This window comes from Salmo salar, chromosome ssa27, assembly GCF_905237065.1.
Source record: "Salmo salar chromosome ssa27, Ssal_v3.1, whole genome shotgun sequence".
Lineage (NCBI taxonomy): Eukaryota > Metazoa > Chordata > Actinopteri > Salmoniformes > Salmonidae > Salmo > Salmo salar.
The window spans coordinates 32932769-32954697 of record NC_059468.1 but is presented as its reverse complement, the minus strand read 5'-3'; the positions used below and the strand labels follow the sequence as shown (position 1 = coordinate 32954697).

General features: G+C 42.0%; 1 protein-coding gene across 1 annotated transcript; it reads left to right on the top strand.

The window, feature by feature from the left end:
* The first annotated feature begins 1788 nt into the window (after positions 1–1788).
* Positions 1789–20508, top strand: LOC106588967 (casein kinase II subunit alpha). Its single transcript, XM_014178557.2, has 13 exons — positions 1789–1945; positions 12914–13048; positions 13627–13738; positions 14420–14521; positions 14717–14767; positions 14896–14955; positions 16685–16768; positions 17409–17519; positions 17946–18047; positions 18365–18465; positions 19141–19289; positions 19546–19635; positions 19809–20508. Exons 2-13 carry the CDS (start codon positions 12948–12950, stop codon positions 19919–19921), a joined length of 1176 nt encoding a protein of 391 aa, XP_014034032.1. The 5' UTR covers positions 1789–1945; positions 12914–12947; the 3' UTR covers positions 19922–20508.
* The last annotated feature ends 1421 nt before the right edge of the window (positions 20509–21929 follow it).

The following is a 21929-nucleotide window of genomic DNA, read 5'->3' as shown; positions in this document are numbered from 1 at the left end:
ATGGGGAGCCGACGCAAAAAGGAAGGCTCCTCTCCAGAGCAGAACAGAGGTTAGAGTGCTGATAAAGGGAGAAAGTAGTCCCCCTGTAGTACAGTTACATCTCACACGTCCTCTTGCTTTGGTATTTAAGCCTTCTCCAGCCCAGGTATCAAAGGAGTCCTCTGACAGCTCTCACTAAAAGGATTTCTCTCTTTAAATGTTAAAAGATAATTAGATGTTTCTCTCTCTCTTACATTATGGAGCGGCTGATCAGGCCGTTTGGAGAGATCTTTTCAAGGCAAACATTGGCCTGGAAAGCCTTTGAAAGCTGGTAATGTCTGATTTACATGTGCATAGGGAGGAAGCCCATTGGGTGCACTGGACTACTAGGGTTCCAACCCAAGGACTGAAAGGACTGTGTCCTCACTTCACTGTACAGTAGTGAACCTCGTACAGTAAAAAAAAAAAAAGGAAGATTACCGCGCTGTATATCAATGACAGTGGCAGTGAACCCTCTTGGGGAAAGTTCATGAGAATGTAAACACATTATACCGAACTCATTGACGTCACTATTTTTTATTTACTGTTTATTAAACAACATACAAATCCTTGAGTTATTCTTGATACGAATTAAAAATCACAGTTTTATTTTTCAAGACAAGACATAGTGATTTACTCCTGATACATCTGGACTTTCACTGTAATAATCTGTTTTGAATACGATGTGATGACATAAGAGCAAACACTCTCAGGTCTCCAGTGTTCTCTCAGATATTATTGAATATGATCGTTTCATGCCCACATTGTAAATTGCCTATTAGCTGCAATTTCCAGGTTCTCCATCACCATGAAGAATCAGACCCTATGACTAGCACATACCAGACAGGATTTATTCAAGTGGGGAGGGTATTGAATGTCTTTTTAATATATAGTGTCCCACATAGGCCTAGAATGAACCTGAATCATGATGTATTGTCTTTATTGTGCAGAGGAATATCTATGGACTGTATCATTTATGGACTCACCAACTATAATGAACAGTATAGATACTTAGGCCTACCTATCTTTTGGGTTGTGCTGAGTGACATGTTCAACACTGTTTATGAAGGGAACACCTATAACCTATGATATATGCAGACAAGTCAAGATTTTATATCAATAGGCCTATAGATTATCTAAAAAGTACTCATGTTGCCTTTATGGTACAGACAGAGACCACTTTTTGGGGGAAATTGTGTTGCACAACAGCCCTGGATTAAATTTTTTATATATATCAAGGTCAGTGTAACAAGAACATCGTGCAATGCAATCACATTCCAGACTACTACAGTCTGCCAACTGTCTCATCAGATAAAGTCCTCCATTGTCCTGCCCAATGGACAGACTGAACACTTCTAACTGTTGAATTTAGGTTTAAATAGGAAAAAACTTCATTCATTTCAGGATTTAATCGTATAAACTACTATATGTAATGGTGGTGTTTGGTTTGGTCTTGTGGTGCAGAAGATGCAGGTTCGATTCCCTGTTGGTTGGTAACTTGACTTGGATTGTTCTAAGCAAAGAAGAGGGGGGTCAACGGAGGGTGAAGTTGCAGGTGGTTCAGTGAACCATGCTTGAATGATGTGATACAGTATGTCCTTGCCTGATATCTGAAGATTTGCATTAGCTCTGTGAGTGAATGCTTTAGCTTGGCGAGCTAACACAGTCTTGTGGTAATATAGTTACATTTTGTTCACTGCCTCCAATTTCAGTGTGGGGTTTACTAACATCTTGTTATGTTGTTGCATTGCCCCTGGCTCTGACCTGCTTCGCTACTACCAGCCTTCTTGTCTATGTAGTACCCATCAAATGAGTGCTGACATGCGCCACCCCGAGGAGTGGAGGTCTTGAGTAACTGCCCTCCTTTATCGAAAAACTGGTTGCTGGAGTCCGGTGTCGCCATATTGTCATCCCGAACCTCTGAGAGGTAATATACTGTATATTTTAATCGATTTTACCAGCGTTTAATTGTCCATTTTCACCTAGAAAACATATGAATGGTTAGAGTCATTATCGTCTCGTGGGATGGATGTGATAGCTTGCTAGTTAACTTACTGTGAAGTGAGTTTTTCCCCGGCCACGGCTTGCTAGTGAGCGGCTAACTTTAGCTAGTTAACAAGCTATTTCTTATCGTTGTGGCAAGGCGTAAACTAAGGCATCAGGATAGAAATGGCTATGAAATATCCTACTCACGTAGCTAAGAATATAACACACACTAATTTTAAAATCACTAAATGTGGACATTTTACTGTAGGGAAGCACCAGTTCGAGCTATGCTGGCTATGCTAGGCTCATCGACTAATCCCAGACCCAGACTTGAGCTAGGAAAACCTCAGGCCTCTGCGGCCTTGTGACCGTGCGGTTATCAATCAATGAAATGTGCTTTTTGGTAACGGCAACAAGAAGACCACTGTGATGGGCAATGATGGCCTTAAATGTGCCTTTTAAAGCTGTTACAATTTTTAAGCTATAGCTACTACCAGGAACTAACAAAGTATTGGTGAATATCTAGCTATCCGGCTAACCAGTTGATGCTGCTGCTATCAAGTAGGTAGCTAGCTACTAGTACCAACTAATATTGAATATAAATATATATTTAGGGATCTATTGATTAACTTTGTGTAATGTTGTAATCATTTAGTGCCTTGTACAGGTGAATGACCATCTCATCTAGCTAGCTAGTTGGGTTTATATTTTCACAGCTGACATTCTGATAAATGTTGAGTCAGTCTGAAGCTAAAGTAAAGAGGACATTTTGTTCGATAGCTACTGTAGCTAGCTAATTTATGCAATGTCTCTTGTCTTACTACTTATTACTGTTCAATTACAATAAAACAAATGTTTGCTTCTAGAAGCCATTAAATCATATGAGTAACAACTCATTAAGTTATTGAACGACCACAAACTTGGCGCAAGCTCTGGCTACATCTTGTAGCTAATTGTATTACAGGGGAATTATAGCAAGGTAACTAGCTAAAGTTAGATATCACATTTTAACATGCATTTTTTTGGTCGTTTAGCAGACGCTCTTACACAGAGCGAATTACAGGAGCAATTAGGGTTAAGTGCCATGCTCAAGGGCACATCGACAGATTTCACCTAGTCGGTTCTGGGATTTGAACCAGCACCTTTTCGTTACTTGCCCAACGCTCTTAATCGCTGGGCTACCTGCCGCCCCATCTCTTGCAATTGATCTCTTTCAGTGTTCATACAGACAGAGTAACTTCTGATAGGAAAATTAAGGAAATGGAACCAAGGTCCACAAATGTAGCTAATATGTTAGTTATTACTCATGTTGACCTTCTTGAATTGGGCTATGTTCCAGACTCAATCACATTTTTGGGCTTCACTTCTTGGTTTCCAATGGTAGCTAGGACTAGCCTCCATTTTCTGTATCGCCCCCACCAAAACCAGCTTCTATGAATCCAGACGGCCCTTACAGTTCAACCTTCAACTGAAAAGCCATTTGATTTGATACCAGACCCATCCTGCCAATATACCTTTCTCGCCCTGAGTAGCTCCTCTAACTACCATTCAAGGTGAAACCATGTTCTCTCACGGATCATGTCTGCCATGATCATTAGGCTAATGCTCCTCTGTCTTTCTATTGATGAAACCCAGTTGTTTTACCATGCTATCTAGGACTATGCCTATTCAATAATTTGATATTTAATTGAGACAGTCGGTTTCAAACTTTGAAAGAAAATTGAATGTAGCCTGTTTTGATCTTGCCTAGGTCTCATACTCTAGTCTAAAATACTGAGATCCAGATCCCTTTGCATTGGTTTTTCCTTTGAATTTCTTGGGTATTTTAGATTTGACTCCCTAGCTTTATATTTTCCCTTTTTAATCAACGAGGTCAACAAAGATCTGCAGTTGAGGGGTTGGCACATGTCTTGTGACTGGCTCTCATTTTGATAGGCATGTGACCTGAAGTTAGTTTAGCCATGGTACTTACTGTTGAGCAAGACTGCTGACTTTAAGGTAATGTGGAGGCATGGGTGATTGTTGGAAGGGGGGCTTTGGAATCTCTGGAATGATATTCATTCCAAAAAGTTATGCTGCAAAACACAGTAGCTGTTGTTTCTGGTTCACCTCGTACAAATATTTTTTTTGTCACGTGCTGAATACAACAGGTGTAGACCTTACAGTGAAATGCTTACTTACAAGCCCTTAAAACCTCTTACATCTAGACGTTCCGCTAGCGGAACACCGCTCCAATATCCAATGATAGGGTGTGGCGCGAAATACAAACTCCTCGAAAATCCGAAAACTTCAATTTTTCAAACATATGACTATTTTACACCATTTTAAAGACAAGACTCTCCTTTATCTAACCACACTGTCCGATTTCAAAAAGGCTTTACAACGAAAGCAAATCATTAGATTATGTCAGGAGAGTACCCAGCCAGAAATAATCACACACCCATTTTTCAAGCTAGCATATAATGTCACAAAAACCAAAACCACAGCTAAATGCAGCACTAACCTTTGATGATCTTCATCAGATGACAATCCTAGGACATTATGTTATACAATACATGCATGTTTTGTTCAATCAAGCTCATATTTATATCAAAAAACAGCTTTTTACATTAGCATGTGACGTTCAGAACTAGCATTCCCACCGAACACTTCCGGTGAATTTACTAAATTACTCACGATAAACGTTCACAAAAAACATAATTATTTTAAGAATTATAGATACAGAACTCCTTTATGCAACCGCGGTGTCCGATTTTTAAAATAGCTTTTCGGTGAAAGCACATTTTGCAATATTCTGAGTAGATAGCCTGGCCATCACAGGCTAGCTATTTTGACACCCACCAAGTTTGGTACTCACCAAACTCAGATTTACTATAAGAAAAATTGGATTACCTTTGCTGTTCTTTGTCAGAATGCACTCCCAGGACTTCTACGTCAACAACAAATGTTGGTTTGGTTCCAAATAATCCATAGTTATATCCAAATAGCGGCGTTTTGTTTGTGCGTTCAAGACACTATCCGAAGGGTGACGCGCCGGTGCGTTTCGTGACAAAAAATTTCAAAATATTCCATTACAGTACTTCGAAGCATGTCAAACGCTGTTTAAAATCAATTTTTATTCAATTTTTCTCATAAAAAAGCGATAATATTCCGACCGGGAGTCGTTGTTTTCGTTCAAAGACTGAAAATGCAAAATGGACTCTTCGCACGCACCCGTCTCATTGTTCTCAGATCGACCACTATCCAAATGCGCTACTGTTTTTCGGCCATGGACTGCAAAGTCATCATTCAACGTTCTGGCGCCTTCTGAGAGCCTATGGGAGCCTTAGAAAGTGTCACATTACAGCAGAGATCCTCTGTTTTGGATAGAGATGACAAAGAAGGCCAAGAAATGGTCAGACAGGGTACTTCCTGTACAGAATCTTCTCAGGTTTTGGCCTGCCATTTGAGTTCTGTTATACTCACAGACACCATTCAAACAGTTTTAGAAACTTTGGAGTGTTTTCTATCCAAAGCTACTAATTATATGCATATTCTAGTTTCTGGGCAGGAGTAATAACCAGATTAAATCGGGTACGTTTTTTTATCCGGCCGTGAAAATACTGCCCCCTATCCATAACAAGTTAACCAACAATGCAGTTTTAAGAAAATACAAAAAAAAAGTAAGATATAAAAGAAACAAATAATTAAAGAGCAGCAGTAAAATAACAATAGTGAGGCAATATACAGGGGGAACCGGTACAGAGTCAATGTGCGGGGGCACCGGTTAGTCGAGGTAATTAAGGTAATATGTACATGTAGGTAGAGTTACTAAAGTGACTATGCATAGATACAGTGAGGGGGGAAAAAAGTATTTGATCCCCTGCTGATTTTGTACGTTTGCCCACTGACAAAGAAATTATCAGTCTATCGTTTTAATGGTAGGTTTATTTGAACAGTAAGAGACAGAATAACAACAAAATAATCCAGAAAAACGCATGACAAAAATGCATTTTAATGAGGGAAATAAGTATTTGACCCCCTCTCAATCAGAAAGATTTCTGGCTCACAGGTGTCTTTTATACAGGTAACGAGCTGAGATTAGGAGCACACTCTTAAAGTGAGTGCTCCTAATCTCAATTTGTTACCTGTATAAAAGACACCTGTCCACAGAAGCAATCAATCAATCAGATTCCAAACTCTCCACCATGGCCAAAACCAAAGAGCTCTCCAAGGATGTCAGGGACAAGATTGTAGACCTACACAAGGCTGGAATGGGCTACAAGACCATCGCCAAGCAGCTTGGTGAGAAGGTGACAACAGTTGGTGCGATTTTTCGCAAATGGAAGAAACACAAAATAACTGTCAATCTCCCTCGGCCTGGGGCTCCATGCAAGATCTCACCTCGTGGAGTTGCAATGATCATGAGAACGGTGAGGAATCAGCCCAGAACTACACGGGAGGATCTTGTCAATGATCTCAAGGCAGCTGGGACAAAAGTCACCAAGAAAACAATTGGTAACACACTACGCGGAGAAGGACTGAAATCTTGCAGCGCCCGCAAGGTCCCCCTGCTCAAGAAAGCACATATACATGCCCGTCTGAAGTTTGCTAAGGGGACAGGACAACTTCACCGCATCAAAGGGACGATGGACGGGGCCATGTACCGTCAAATCTTGGGTGAGAACCTCCTTCCCTCAGCCAGGGCATTGAAAATGGGTTGTGGGTGGGTATTCCAGCATGACAATGACCCAAAACACACAGCCAAGGCAACAAAGGAGTGGCTCAAGAAGAAGCACATTAAGGTTCTGGAGTGGCCTAGCCAGTCTCCATACCTTAATCCCATAGAAAATCTGTGGAGGGAGCTGAAGGTTCGATTTGCCAAACGTCAGCCTCGAAACCTTAATGACTTGGAGAAGATCTGCAAAGAGGAGTGGGACAAAATCCCTCCTGAGATGTGTGCAAACCTGGTGGCCAACTACAAGAAACGTCTGACCTCTGTGATTGCCCACAAGGGTTTTGCCACCAAGTACTAAGTCATGTTTTGCAGAGGGGTCAAATACTTATTTCCCTCATTAAAATGCAAATCAATTTATAACATTTTTGACATGCGTTTTTCTGGATTTGTTTGTTATTCTGTCTCTCACTGTTCAAATAAACCTACCATTAAAATTATAGACTGATCATTTCTTTGTCAGTGGGCAAATGTACAAAATCAGCAGGGGATCAAATACTTTATTTCCTTCAATGTAGTAAGAGAGTAGCAGCAGTATAGAAGAGGGAGGGGGCAATGCAAATAGTCTGGGTAGCCATTTGATCAAATTTTATTGGTCACGTACACATGGTTAGCAGATGTTAATGCAAGTGTAGCGAAATGCTTGTGCTTCTAGTTCCAACAGTGCAGTAATATCTAACAATTCCCAACAACTACCGTTACTGCTTGCCGTGCGGTAGCAGAGAACAGCCTATGACTAGGGTGGCTGAAGTCTTTGACAATTTTTAGGGCCTTTCCCTGACACCGCCTGGTATGGAGGTCCTGGATGGCAGGAAGCTTGGCCCCAGTGATGTACTGGGCTGCACACACTACCTCTGTAAGCCGAGCAGTTACAATGCACAAGTCTCTGTTAAATGTTTCTATTTTGAGGTGGCTTTGGCGTTTTGGTTTGATTGGAATGTGTCTACTTGTTTCAAGTTTTGTATTTGAAGCCATTGTGAGATTGTGTGCCATTGTCATATTGTGAGTCAATATGGGGTTGTGTTAGTGTTTCCCTTTGTTGCAGTAACGACAGGTTGAATGTCAGTTAGGGTTTGATCATGTTTATTAGGATAGTTTCGGATATCGAAGATTATTGGCGGCCATTGTCGATAGTGACATCATCGTGATGTGACGGACGATGTTTAGCTTATTTCAACTTGACTGGCACCACGCAGTAAAGAGCTGACTGGGCAGCCCACAGCGGGGCCATGCCAAGTGGCCTATTCCTTTGCTATAGCATGCATAACCTATTAAAAAAAATATGGTACAAACAATTTACAGAATGCAAGAGAAGAATGTTAGCGGAGCTAAGATTTTCACTAAAGTGGTGCAAAATGTCCAGTCATTTATTTTTTCTCTCAATGTCGGATGTTCTAGGCCGTATAGCGAAAGCCTATTTTATAATAGCAGACACTCCGGTGTCTAATTATTAAAAAAATAGAATTTTCTCTACATTTGATATGAATATGACTTCAGTTTTTATACATGTTGGCTTTCTCCCACCTCATCCCACTCGCTACTTCATGATCAAACAATGCATTTATCTAACTGTGTTCTCAAAGTTCAGTTGTTTTTGAATGACCTAGAAACATAAAGGACCAAGGTAATAATGAGCAGTAGAAAAAACAATAGCAAGATAGATAAATCTAATGAGTAGTTTGAACAAGCCTTACAATTGAGCAAAGATTAGTGTATTATAAAATAAATGATACATGCATCCCTCCTACTTGCTGTTGCGACCCAATTGGCCAAAAGCCAAATCCTACTAATTAAAATAGTGTATCAAGAGCATTAAGACAAGTTAAAGTTATGAAGAGTTTATTCTAAATAGGTTATTCTAGTCAAATGTTTAATGTCCTAAAGTTGCAGCTTTCAAATGGGAACAATTGTGAAGTATGCTTGGGGTCATTGTCCATTTGGAAGACCCATTTGTGACCAAGCTTTAACATCCTGACTGATGTCTTGAGATGTTGCTTCAATATATCCACATACTTTTCCTTTCCTCATGATGCCATCTATTTTGTGAAGTGCACCAGTCCCTCCTGCAGCAAAGCACCCCCACAACATGATGCTGCCACCCCCGTGCTTCATGGTTGGGATGGTGTTCTTCGGCTTGCAAGCTTCCCCCTTTTACCTCCAAACATAACAATGGTCATTATGGCCAAACAGTTCTATTTTTACCCAGCCAGAAATAATCAGACACCCATTTTTCAAGCTAGCATATAATGTCACAAAAACCCAGAAGACAGCTAAATGCAGCACTAACCTTTGATGATCTTCATCAGATGACACACCTAGGACATTATGTTATACAATACATGCATGTTTTGTTCAATCAAGTTCATATTTATATCAAAAACCAGCTTTTTACATTAGCATGTGACATTCAGAACTAGCATACCCCCCGCAAACTTCCGGGGAATTTACTAACAATTTACTAAATTACTCACGATAAACGTTCACAAAAAACATAACAATTATTTTAAGAATTATAGATACAGAACTCCTTTGTGCAATCGAGGTGTCCGATTTTAAAATAGCTTTTCTGTGAAAGCACATTTTGCAATATTCTCAGTAGATAGCCCAGCCATCACGGCTAGCCATTTAGACACCCACCAAGTTTAGCCCTGACCAAAGTCAGATTTACTATTACAAAAGTTTGATTACCTTTGTTGTCTTCGTCAGAATGCACTCCCAGGACTGCTACTTCAATAACAAATGTTGGTTTGGTCCAAAATAATCCATCGTTATATCCTAATAGCGGCGTTTTGTTCGTGTGTTCCAGACACTATCCGAAATGGTAAATCAGGGTCACGAGCATGGTGCAATTCGTGACAAAAGAATTCTAAATATTCCATTACCGTACTTCAAAGCATGTCAACCGCTGTTTAAAATCCATTTTTATGCCATTTTTCTCGTAAAAAAGCGATAATATTCCGACCGGGAATCTCCGTTTAGGTAAACAGAGGAAAGAAAACAAAGCATTCGGTCGACGCGGGCACGCGCCTGAGTCTCGCAGTACTGTAACCAGCCACTACCCAAACGCGCTACTTTGTTTCAACCAGAACCTGCAAAGCCACGATTCAGCTTTTTGCCGCCTTCTGAGAGCCCATTGGAGCCGTAGGAAGTGTCAAGGGACAGCTAAGATCCTCACTCTTCAATAAACAGAGACAAGAAGAACGACACCTTGTCAGACAGGCCACTTCCTGAATGAAACCTTCTCAGATTTTTGCCTGCCAAATGAGTTCTGTTATACTCACAGACACCATTCAAACAGTTTTAGAAACTTTAGGGTGTTTTCTATCCATATGTAATAAGTATATGCATATTCTAGTTACTGGGTAGGAGTGGTAACCAGATTAAATCGGGTACGTTTTTTTTATCCGGCGGTGTAAATACTGCCCCCTAGCCCTAACAGGTTAATTAGTTAAAATCTGCATTTCCTCCTAATAGGGATTTTGTTTTGCATGTTTCAGTGCAAAAAAAAAAGGGGAGTCACCAATTTGGGCCCTCACCAGTTTGCATCCCTGGATATGGGATGTGTTTTTCTCCATTGTTTTTGATGGTAGGCCACTCTGGTAGGCCTACATTATGATTAAATAGCCACTGTAGCCTACTTGACCACTGTTAAAACTGTAACTTAAAGCGGTCCGGAAGTTGCACAGAATTTTCACAACATTCAAGTTTGTGCTCAGCAGACCTGAAATTTTCCCAGTGGCCATTTTTTTGTTGTTGTTGTTGAGGGAACATTGGTCATCATGTATCTTATTTATCCAACACAACTATCACACGCACACAGCATACAGAGCCTATTTTGAGTGGGATTTCTCCTGCAAAACCTCAGCTGGTTGCTGCTGAAGTAAAAACGTGCTTTCATTGCACACCAATTCTAAATGCAATCGAGGGTTAGAAACTTGGTGCACGCTTAAAAAGAGCTATTTTTATTTCTCAACTGGTAATTGAAGCGCACCTTCCATTCACCATTCAAGTGCAGGCAACAGGCTATTAGCAAGTCACCCACCACTTTACAATGTGAGCTGGAGGCAGTATGCATGAAAACATGCTTAATTGTTTGAAACCTGAATGTTTTATTTCATATTATGAGGCCTTGGGGAAGCTTACAATTTATCCTACCATTTCTACCATTCTGCGTGCCGGTGATTTTCATATGCGCGTTTCCGTGGAACAGTTTCATTTCAGTAACGATTTTGTTTCTCAAAATCATTGTCACGTGGTTAATAATAAAGAGCTGAATTTAAATAAAAAAATAAAGTCAACTAATGCGAGTTCACCAACCTCTGCCATATGGACACACTGTGATCCATTGGTGGCTAAAGAAATGAGCGCATGGAACTCATAGCCTATATGCAGGCAAATGCAGCAGTAGGCCCATTGCTCTTTCACACCGAGGATTGGTGATTATCGAAGGGGAGAATTAATTCACACAATGAAATGATGAATGTTCAAGAATTGGCGGGAGACAGCTGAGACATTCTGGAGAGAGACTCGCCTATATCTTCAACACACCCCTCCCCTTGTCTCAACATTTTAAATTATACTCAAGACATTATCTTCACATATTTTAGTCTGGAGTAACTATATAATATTCCTATTGGACCCACCGCTATGCCATTTCTCTCTCCTGTTCTATTGGTTTTCATATCAACTTTCTTTCGTTGTCCTGAAGCCAAAGTCACAGTCCTAGTCATGTTAGCAACCCATTCATCTTTAGATTCCCCCTTTTTCAAAGTTTCTAAAAGAGATTTTCATCTGTCACACATGGAACCGCTATAATGTACACGGTTTAGAATGGAATTTTCCCAGGTGCTTTGTTTTAGAATGGCATTTTGGCAAATGTTTGAAAATGTATTTTTAACTGGCTGCTTCATTACACTAATTGTTCTGTTAAGATGCATTACCATAATGTAAATGTGATTTTGGAGCATACGACCTCAAGGATTCTGCACCCAATACATATGGGTCCAGTAAATTAAAATCTTCACGGTCACGTTGTCCGGTGCCACATTTTCCTAACGGAAACCTTGCAGCATACATCAGTTCGGTTTGCTTCTAGCAGAACTCAGCCAGACGAAACAAATGTATGTCCTCGCATAGCCTACTCCTTAAAGACCTTAGCTTGAAAAATTTGAAAAAAGCGCAGTTTGTCCCTCTTGAGCCACCGTAGCAACAACATACCCAGTAACTCTTCCTCAAAATGGGCAGAATTAATCAAGAAATCTGTAAAAAAAAATATATATATATATTTTGCCAAGGAGATCTTAGTCGTGCAATTTTACATCTAAGATGTTCGGTGCAGTATTTCTGAAGTGAAAATAATAGCATGAAATCTAGTCGTCTCTCATTGAATGACAACAAACACTTAATTGAAGAATCCCGTCCATAGTTCCCACTCCTGGGAGTAGTACTATTGAGAAATCACTGACGAAGGGGTGTAGACTTCGGCTAATGAACTTCATCTTAAAAAAAAAAAAAAATTGTGTATGAACAGCTGGAAGAAATCTGCCATAGACCAAAATGAAAAGAAATTTCACAAAATGTTTTGACTGGGAAGCTAAGCTCAAGACTGTGCTACTCCCCTCCTCCCACCTTTTTAAAATGACATTGGTAGCCTCCCAGTTACCATAGTGTCAACACCTCGTAAACAGCTATTGTGTCTAGTTGCCTGGGGAACACAATACATTCATTCTGTTGCTAGGTTAAATGTTGCGTTAACAAAACTTGTATGTTTTTTTTATTTGGCCTATATTTAGGCTAGAGGCCATGTTTTTCCGGTTTATTGAATCAGGAGCTGAAATCCAATTGGCTCTGAGAGTAGGCCCAGTCAAATTTCCTGCAAAATAAAAATGTTTCCAGAGTAACCGCCCACATGGTGACCATTTGGAATGAGAGGCTGAGGCTCTAGGATAGGCCGTGATGACAAAAACACCCTGGTTTCATATCGCTCAACCTATAGTTGATATTATCTGGAGTCTGGACTCAAAGTAGGTCATATGATTCATTATGCCTTTAGCCATGTCGATGCAGCCAATGAAGTGCATCGTGGGAGTTTGGCGACTTCGCCACACTGGTCCATCCATGTTAGAGCGTGTGTGTGCTTCTCTCTCTGTCTATTGAATTTCTATGGGCTTCTTTTCTCTCCCGCCCAACCCACAGGTCCTGAGGAGAGAGCCTTTCTATCCACCTGAAGATGTCTGGCCCGGTCACCAGCCGATCCCGGGTTTACCCCGATGTGAACACACAGAGACCCCGGGAGTACTGGGACTACGAGTCACACGTTGTGGAGTGGGGGTGAGCTGAGCTAGTCGTCAAGCCATCTGATTGGTCGGTGGCGGCAGCACTACACCCTTACCCCATTCGGTGTTAGACACAGCAGCAGGACCAAAAAAATACCATGATTTTTTTTTTTGGGGGGGGGTTCACAAAATGTAATGCATAGAATGGTCCTTTGGAGGAAGGGTTGTTGACATATATTTGTCATGTGTATATAAAAGCATAATTGACCATCATTTGTGAGGAATCACTACAACAGAGACTTATCAGGATCAAGTTCAGCAGAGCAGAGCAGGGCACAACTGTGTGGAATTGGAATGTTCAGATAGAAATATATGAAGTAGAACAAACAATCTCTGAAATGTAGAACAAGGTGTCATGTGGGCTTTATTGGTGACATTTCGATCTGCAACATTCCACAACGTTTGCCTACTGAACATGGCCCTGGTGCGTTGCAGGTCTAATCTAAAATGTGGAATGTGCCAGCTTTATCATCAGGTATCAGTGTTAACTATCAGTTGGGGGAATCAAGGCTTATCTGTTTTAACATTGTTGTGAATATTACTCATTGTTATCTTTGTCTGTCTGTCCCTCAGGAATCAAGATGACTACCAGCTGGTGAGAAAGCTCGGCCGGGGCAAATACAGCGAAGTGTTTGAAGCTATCAACATCACAAACAACGAGAAAGTAGTCGTCAAAATACTCAAGGTACTGGCGCTGGACTTCACCCTGTTGAGACCCAGTGTGTTTCTTTGAAATATATGTTTTGAATGTTTTTTTGACCCTTTATTAAAGACCGTTGGGGGAGGGGGAGACGGGCTTGTGGGAGTAACAGTGGGAAGGCTGGAGTCAGGGGGGAAGCATGTCTCTGTTGGGAAGAGACGTACATCCTCTAGGCCACAGGCTCTGCAACTCAGACCCAAAGTTACTGAAGCTGTGGATGGGCTTCACTAAGAGATTGGCAGCTAGTCTTTTACCTGTTATTTGGCCTATGACTGATGATTATGTATGGGCCATATAGCAGGGCTCCCCAATAGGCGGCCTATTTTAATTGTTGGACATTAACGACTGTAAATTCTCCAGGAAATCAGCTCAAAGTGATCCCAAGTATTCCCACGCATAAATACAGGCGTATGTGATCGTATCCCAATGTAATCCAGGTTTGAAATGATTGTTTTTGTCAAATAGGCCTACTATATCTGTATGGTCAATTTGTAGTGTTCCGGCCTCCCGACTCAATAATTTATTTTGCCCAAGGCTGAATATAATCTGGGACCCCAGCCCTGTAGGCTTTCCCTGTACCGCTCACAGCATAGTATTTCACAGAAGCTCTGTTAAACATTCTCTTTGCACCAATCTCTCGGTCTGTTCTTCTCTCGTGCTCAACAGCCAGTAAAAAAGAAGAAAATCAAGCGAGAAATCAAGATTCTAGAAAACCTGCGAGGCGGCCCCAACATCATCTCACTTCTAGACATCGTCAAGGATCCAGTGGTCAGTTTCATCAACCTACCAATAATACATGCCATCATGCTGCTCCGTACATATCATATGACATTTTGGCTACCACTCTCGCTGAAAATCCAGCTGAATCTGGTATGAATCCGCTATTTAATGGTAGTTTATACTGATCATATTTGGTCTCTTTTTCAAAAGAAATTGTCTTTTATTTTTACATTTTTATTGCAGTCTCGGACTCCAGCTCTGGTCTTTGAACACGTCAACAACACAGACTTCAAGGTAAGAAGAATCACAGTTAATTTTTATCCAGTCAAAATGGAAGCTGAAGCTTTGACCATATGCCTCTATTACTTCCCTCATGGTGGCATTCTGCTGAAATGTCTTCAGTTTTTCTTCTCTTTCTGCAGCAATTGTATCAAACGCTATCCGACTACGACATACGGTTCTACATGTATGAGATCTTGAAGGTAAGACCCCATTGTTGTAACCTGTAACTGGTTGTGCCTCCCAAATGGCACCCTGTTCTCTATATAGTGAACTATAATGGAATATGGTGCAATTAGGGACACCGTCTGGGTGATTGAGACTGAAGCTTCTCCAATCCCCCTGATTAAAATAGCGTTGTGTTGTTCAGGACTTCAGCTTTAAGTCGCAGCACTCTAGAGTTGGGCGATTTATTAGGATAGTATCGGATACTGAAGATGATTGACGGCAATTGTCGATGGTGACGTCATCGTGATGTGACAGACGATGTTTAGTCATTTACAGAATGCAAGAGAACAATGTAAACGGAGCTAAGATCTTTTTTTATAGTGGTCACTCCGGTGTCTATTTTTAAAAGCTGAATTTTGGCTAAAGCCTAATCCCTCCCCACCCCTGCTGTTGCTGAGGGCCTCAGTCCTCACCGTGGCGATCAGGGCAGGCGACCCATATGGAGGAGACGTGTTAAAGACGAGAGGATTTATCTAAGTGGACAGGCCTGACACGTCGCGCCTCTCTCTGTGCTGCCAGCCACAACCCATCTCCGGCCCGTGCTCAGCACAACCCATCTCCGGCCCGTGCTCGGCACAACCCGTCTCCGGCCCGTGCTCGGCACAACCCGTCTCCGGCCCGTGCTCGGCACAACCCGTCTCCGGCCCGTGCTCGGCACAACCCGTCTCCGGCCCGTGCTCGGCACAACCCGTCTCCGGCCCGTGCTCGGCACAACCCGTCTCCGGCCCGTGCTCGGCACAACCCGTCTCCGGCCCGTGCTCGGCACAGCCCGTCTCCGGCCCGTACCACAGCTGCTCCTCACGTGGCTGCTTTTCAACTAGCTACAGGAAAACCACTATGCCTGAGACTTCATCAGTTTATTATTATTCACTTTACACTGTAGCCTGTATGGATGGATAAAAACCTGTGGCTTTTATCATTATTTTAATAGCATTTTTAAGCATTTACCCGTTGACTTGATCTCTGAGGACAATGGGAATATACTGGACTTTTGTTTGTCCTCAGCATTTTTCTCGTGAAGACACCTGATGTTAAAAAAAAAAGGCTCTAAAAATGGCAGTACTATGGACAGGGTTCACTTAGGTTTGCTGCTCTACAACAGCTCTGACTCAGACAGTGGTAGTAGCCTTGTTGATTCCTACTGCCAATCATTGTACAGAAAGCTGCAGTACTGCTGCCTGCAGATCTCCAGGAGCAGGGTTGGTGAGAATTACTGGCCTATAATGTTCACGCTTCATCTGCTTTTCAGTAGGATTATTGTATGTAAAACTATAATACTTTATTAATAAGTCTTTTTTAGTCATTTATAGTGTGTGTAGGGTCACATGCTGCTGGTGGGAAAGCAAATCAATCATTACACCACTGATGATAATACCCAATAGGTGTGTTAGCCAAGTGTTTTCCATGATGTTTTGGTCACTAGGACTTAATGCAGCCATAAAGATGACTGGCAAGGTTTTTCTCCCCACTTAATTGTGTGGAATACGTTAGAGGGACCTGTGAGCACCGTGGCTATGTTCTGGGCTGTATTCAGTACGCACACAACGGATGGAAATGCTCACAAACTGGGAGGTACTATCTGAACTTGGCTGATGAGAAATGCTTGTTTTTTTTCTTTTTTCGTTGCAAAATGTTTTTCCACGGTGTGCCGTAGTGAACGTGAGCCAGTTGTCAGCTGTTTGTCCTCTCTGCTCCCACACTCAGGCTCTGGACTACTGTCACAGTATGGGAATCATGCACAGAGACGTCAAGCCACACAACGTCATGATCGACCACGAACACAGAAAGGTACTGGCCTATCTCTCCCTTTTCCCTCCCTCCTTTCTCTGCTTTGATTGGCTAATGTACGTGTGGTCACAGAGACCAACTTATGGGCGGAGTATTGCCTGACAGTTTGCTGCTGTTGGATTTAGTTGGTTCACAAAGCACTCTCATCTGTGATTGGTCCAATTGTGGCAAACAAGAAATGTAGCCAATCGTTGACTAGCGTGTGAGTGTTTAACCACCACAGTAGAAAGCTCAACATGAATCTTTCCCCAATAGAGAACTACTCAGCACAACCCCTCTGAGGGGTCTAATGGGACCTTTTCATTCACTTGGTAGGGTAATTCATACTGCCTCCTGAGGTAAGACAAATTTAAGAGATAGTCTTTGGTTTATTTTTCTGATATAAAACATTAATCATATTTATTTACTAAGGTTCGGTCCCCCATTGTGACTAGTAAACATAGAAATCTCGTAAATGAATTGATCATTTATCTGATTCTGTATACACAAATGACAATTTGTGCACTCCCCACACACGTCTGCAAAATTTTTGACAAAGTCCTGAGTGTGTTGATTTAATCCATCTATATGAATATTAGTCCTGGCCGTGGGATTCTAGTAATGTTTTCAAACTAACTGGATTTCATCTTCTGTCTCCTAGCTTCGCCTTATAGACTGGGGTTTGGCAGAGTTCTACCACCCTGCTCAGGAGTACAACGTACGAGTGGCTTCCCGATACTTCAAGGGTCCAGAGCTGCTGGTCGACTACCAGGTCAGTCAGGCGTCCTGCCCCATTGAACACGGCCCTGTTTTCTCAGCTTTCTACTAAAGATGATGTACTGTATTCCTACTGCATGATCTGGGGAACAATCCACTCAGTCGTAGAGCTATGGTTCTTCTTGGTTTACTTTCGTCCTCAGAAGATTGAATTAGATGCATCTGTTCTGTACAACGTAGGTTTATGCCACATTTTATCCAGGAAATAAATCATGCATTCAGAGCAGATGTCATTTCACATCTGCCCAGAACACGGTCCCAGAAAAAAACCCACTCAAAATATAAAAGGGATCTTTTTTGTTTGTTGTTCTATTAAAAATTCACCTCAATAACCTACATCTAATTTAATTCTGTCTCCTTTTCCTTGACTTATTCTGTGGTCCGATGTTTTGATACCATTCCCTGTATTGTCCCTGTATAGATGTACGACTACAGTTTAGACATGTGGAGCTTGGGCTGCATGCTGGCCAGTATGATCTTCAGGAAGGAGCCTTTCTTCCACGGACACGATAATTACGACCAAGTGAGAGCTCAGCCATCCCATCAAATCAATCAATTGTATTGTATTTGTTTATAGATACTTTAGTTTATTTAGTAAATATTTTCTTAACTCTGCATTGTTGTTAAGGGCTTGTAAGTATTTCACGGTAAGGTATACCTGTTGTATTCGGCGCATGTGACAAAATATGATTTGATTATAACATTACTTTATTGTCCAATGGCATGTCTGCTGCTTTATCCCCTCTGATAGACAACTAGTTGTAGTGGTTCTAGTGATGTTCAGACAGCCGGGGCTGCCCTCCATTGTTGAATGCATGTCATGTCTCGTTTGTTTTGCAGCTTGTACGGATCGCAAAAGTCCTGGGCACAGAAGACCTGTACGACTACATCGACAAATACAACATCGAGCTAGACCCAAGGTTCAATGACATTCTGGGCAGGTAGGTCTCAAATCACAGAAGTTAGTGTTGCGTCTGTCTGTCAGTTTCAGCATGACAAGGCGTAGAATCACAATGACTAGTTATTTTTGATGCAGTGTGATTTGTAGATTCGCGATTCTGCGCATTCCAACTGCGATAGTCAATCTAGTTCAGAGATTCTGCGCATTCTGTCTGAAGAGGCTGTGTCCATGATGTGTCCAGTCTATGACTGAGAGGAGAGGCTGTGTCCAGTCTATGACTGAGAGGAGAGGCTGTGTCCAGTCTATGACTGAGAGGAGAGGCTGTGTCCATGATGTGTTCTGTCTATGACTGAGAGGAGAGGCTGTGTCCATGATGTGTTCTGTCTATGACTGAGAGGAGAGGCTGTGTTCTGTCTATGACTGAGAGGAGAGGCTGTGTCCAGTCTATGACTGAGAGGAGAGGCTGTGTTCTGTCTATGACTGAGAGGAGAGGCTGTGTCCATGATGTGTTCTGTCTATGACTGAGAGGAGAGGCTGTGTTCTGTCTATGACTGAGAGGAGAGGCTGTGTTCTGTCTATGACTGAGAGGAGAGGCTGTGTCCATGATGTGTTCTGTCTATGACTGAGAGGAGAGGCTGTGTTCTGTCTATGACTGAGAGGAGAGGCTGTGTCCATGATGTGTTCTGTCTATGACTGTTTAGTCTCTGTTTCCCAGGCATTCCCGTAAGCGGTGGGAGAGGTTTGTCCACAGTGAGAACCAGCACCTGGTCAGCACTGAGGCACTGGACTTCCTGGACAAGCTGCTGCGTTACGACCACCACGCCCGCCTCACCGCCCGGGAGGCCATGGAACACCCCTACTTCTGTGAGCTCCACCTCTTAAATAGCATACATACATACATACTTAACATGCATGGTCAGAGTGGAGGCCATTGATTTCTCCTACTTCTGTGAGCTGCAAGGCATTCCTACATACACATTTCTTCCCATTGTTCACAGGAATGTATTGAACTCTGAGGTCACGGTTGTGATGCATAGCTGCGTTTGTGTCTGAAATATCTGCGGCCTTAGCTTGTTTTGCTTATCATTCATGGGCTTTTCTGTCATTCTCTGTCTGTCAGACCCCATTGTGAAAGACCAGGCGAGGATGGGCTCTATATCAGGGCTGTCGACTGGTTCAACCCCAGTCAGCTCCTCCAGTATGATGACAGGTAACACACATGCTGTCTGCAGGGGTCCTAACACTATGTTGCTGTTCTGAAGAGATTCTACAGCTGGCTAAGGAGAACTGTTCATTCTAGAAAATACTATCAGTTCTTATGTCATCATTTTCTTCTTAGGTAAGACCCCACTCTTCCTCTGACCCCGTTTTTCTCTTCTCCAGGCATCACTTCCATGTCCTCGTCGCAGCCCCTGGCTAACGTGGCAGGCTCTCCTGTGATCTCTTCCCCCAGTGCTCTGGCCACGCAGGTGCCAGCTGCCGGGGCCCAGCCCTGAACGGTGCTCTCAGCCTGGGGCCCGGGAACAATCATTTTTATGTTGAGTATAACAAAGAGAAAAGATATTAGGTTCCCTTTTTTCTTTTTCCATACAATAATTATATATTGAGATCCGGGCGCACAACGAGAGACAGAAAAAAGAAGATAAAACAAACATTACTTGCGTCTGTGTCCGGATAAAAACAGTAGCTGCGTTCTTTCATAATGAGTGTCTAGAAATGCAACTACAATGAAGCAAAATGGATAATAAAATGTATTTTATATGTCCCTAAAGTACTTTTGTTTGAGGTGGTTTTCTATGGACCAGAGGTTGTTTTAATCAACCGTTAGTGGCTGCATGTAACACTTTGTTTGTTAAATCCATTTCTTCTGTTGGTCATATAGTTTCAACAATGAATTTCTCTATAGAACAGCACCCCCTGGTAGTTATTTTCAATGTTATCCATAATGTTTTTATCATGAGGCATTTTCACAATGATAATGCGTGTTATTTAGTTGTGGCTATTCAAGGCTCATTGAACAACCATTTTGTACAAGAGTTAAGGTGACATATCTGACATTGTGTTTATAAAATGTATTCAATAAGCACATGTTTTTTTTTTTTTTACTACATGCAGTGTGTACTTTAGTTTAAGACCTCACTGCCCCAGTTATACTAAATGACTTGTTTGAAGCTGAGATGGAAAATGGAAGCAGTCCAGTTGGATAAATGATCATACACTTTGAGAAACCTAAGTCTGCTAGTTTCTTACCTTCCGGAAAAGCACCCAGATTAATTATTGAATCTCCTTTTTTTGTTGTTGTAAACAACCATGTAAGTATATATGAATGAGCCCAGGAATGGAATCTTTCACTCCGTAGCTGAAGGGTTATCACGAGTTCCAATTCTGAGATGAAAGGCTGCAGCAGAGTTTGCACTCACTACTTTAAGTCTCTGCTAAATGACTCAACGGTAAGGTAGGACTAGGGCTCAGTATCTGTCGGGTGGGGAAATTGAGGGTTGTTCAGAAGGGATTTATTTTTTACTGGGAGCTACAACAATAACTTTTAAATTTTTTTATTTTTTAGCAAAACCTCTTGCTTTGGTGTACCCTACTGAATCATTACCCAGGAGGGCCAGTATGACAACCTGTAGATTTGGTTATGCACTATGCAGAAATTCGAATAGTCTGCGATAAAACAAGTATACTGTAGAGAAAAATAGTCGCATTTCAACCGCTGTGAAATATTTTCAGCTGTTTTGAACCTGGTGTACAAAGCAAAAGTGTCACTTAACAGATCTATAACTCACATTTCTATATGAATTTGGTCAGGTAGCCCAAAAAGTGACATATTGCAGCTTTAAGTGGAAAAGCCCTGGCCCGCACTCGAATATCACATTGAAAAGACCGGTCTAGATGCACAAAAGTTGGATGGTGGTCAGGGACACATTGCTGATGCGATCAGGCTACCGAAACCACATAGTGGCAACATCAGCACTCCACCCACAAGTCTGCAGTAAAGCTGTGTTGTCGGAGCAAGAGTGACCTTTTTTCATGCCTTGGTTTTGAGGCTTCATAAATGCTACCCAGCAAGCTTATTTAGAAAAACGTTTTGTTTAGCGGTTAGCTGGCTACAGCCATCAAGTTGTCAGATTTAGCCTATTCCATTTGACTATAGCGTGGGAAAAGGGCATCTAGACACTGGATTCATGATGTGTTCAGATTTCCATGATCAGAATACAAACGCTGCATGAACTGTCAAGTCGAGACTTGGCGGCATTCAACATCAGCGGGGATTTCCATGCTGTGATGGGAGTCACAAGGACGATGGTGTTCTGGTTCATTTGATGCTGGATGAGAGCACCCACATAGATCTCACTGAGTCCTGGGTCAGTTCTGGGCCCACCCCAAATAGCACCCTATTCCCTATATAGTGTCCTACTTTTGACAGGGTGCCATTTGGGATACAGCCTGGGAATCGAAACCAAACAGTTTGGATTCCCAGGCTAGCCCAGAGTCTCTTCC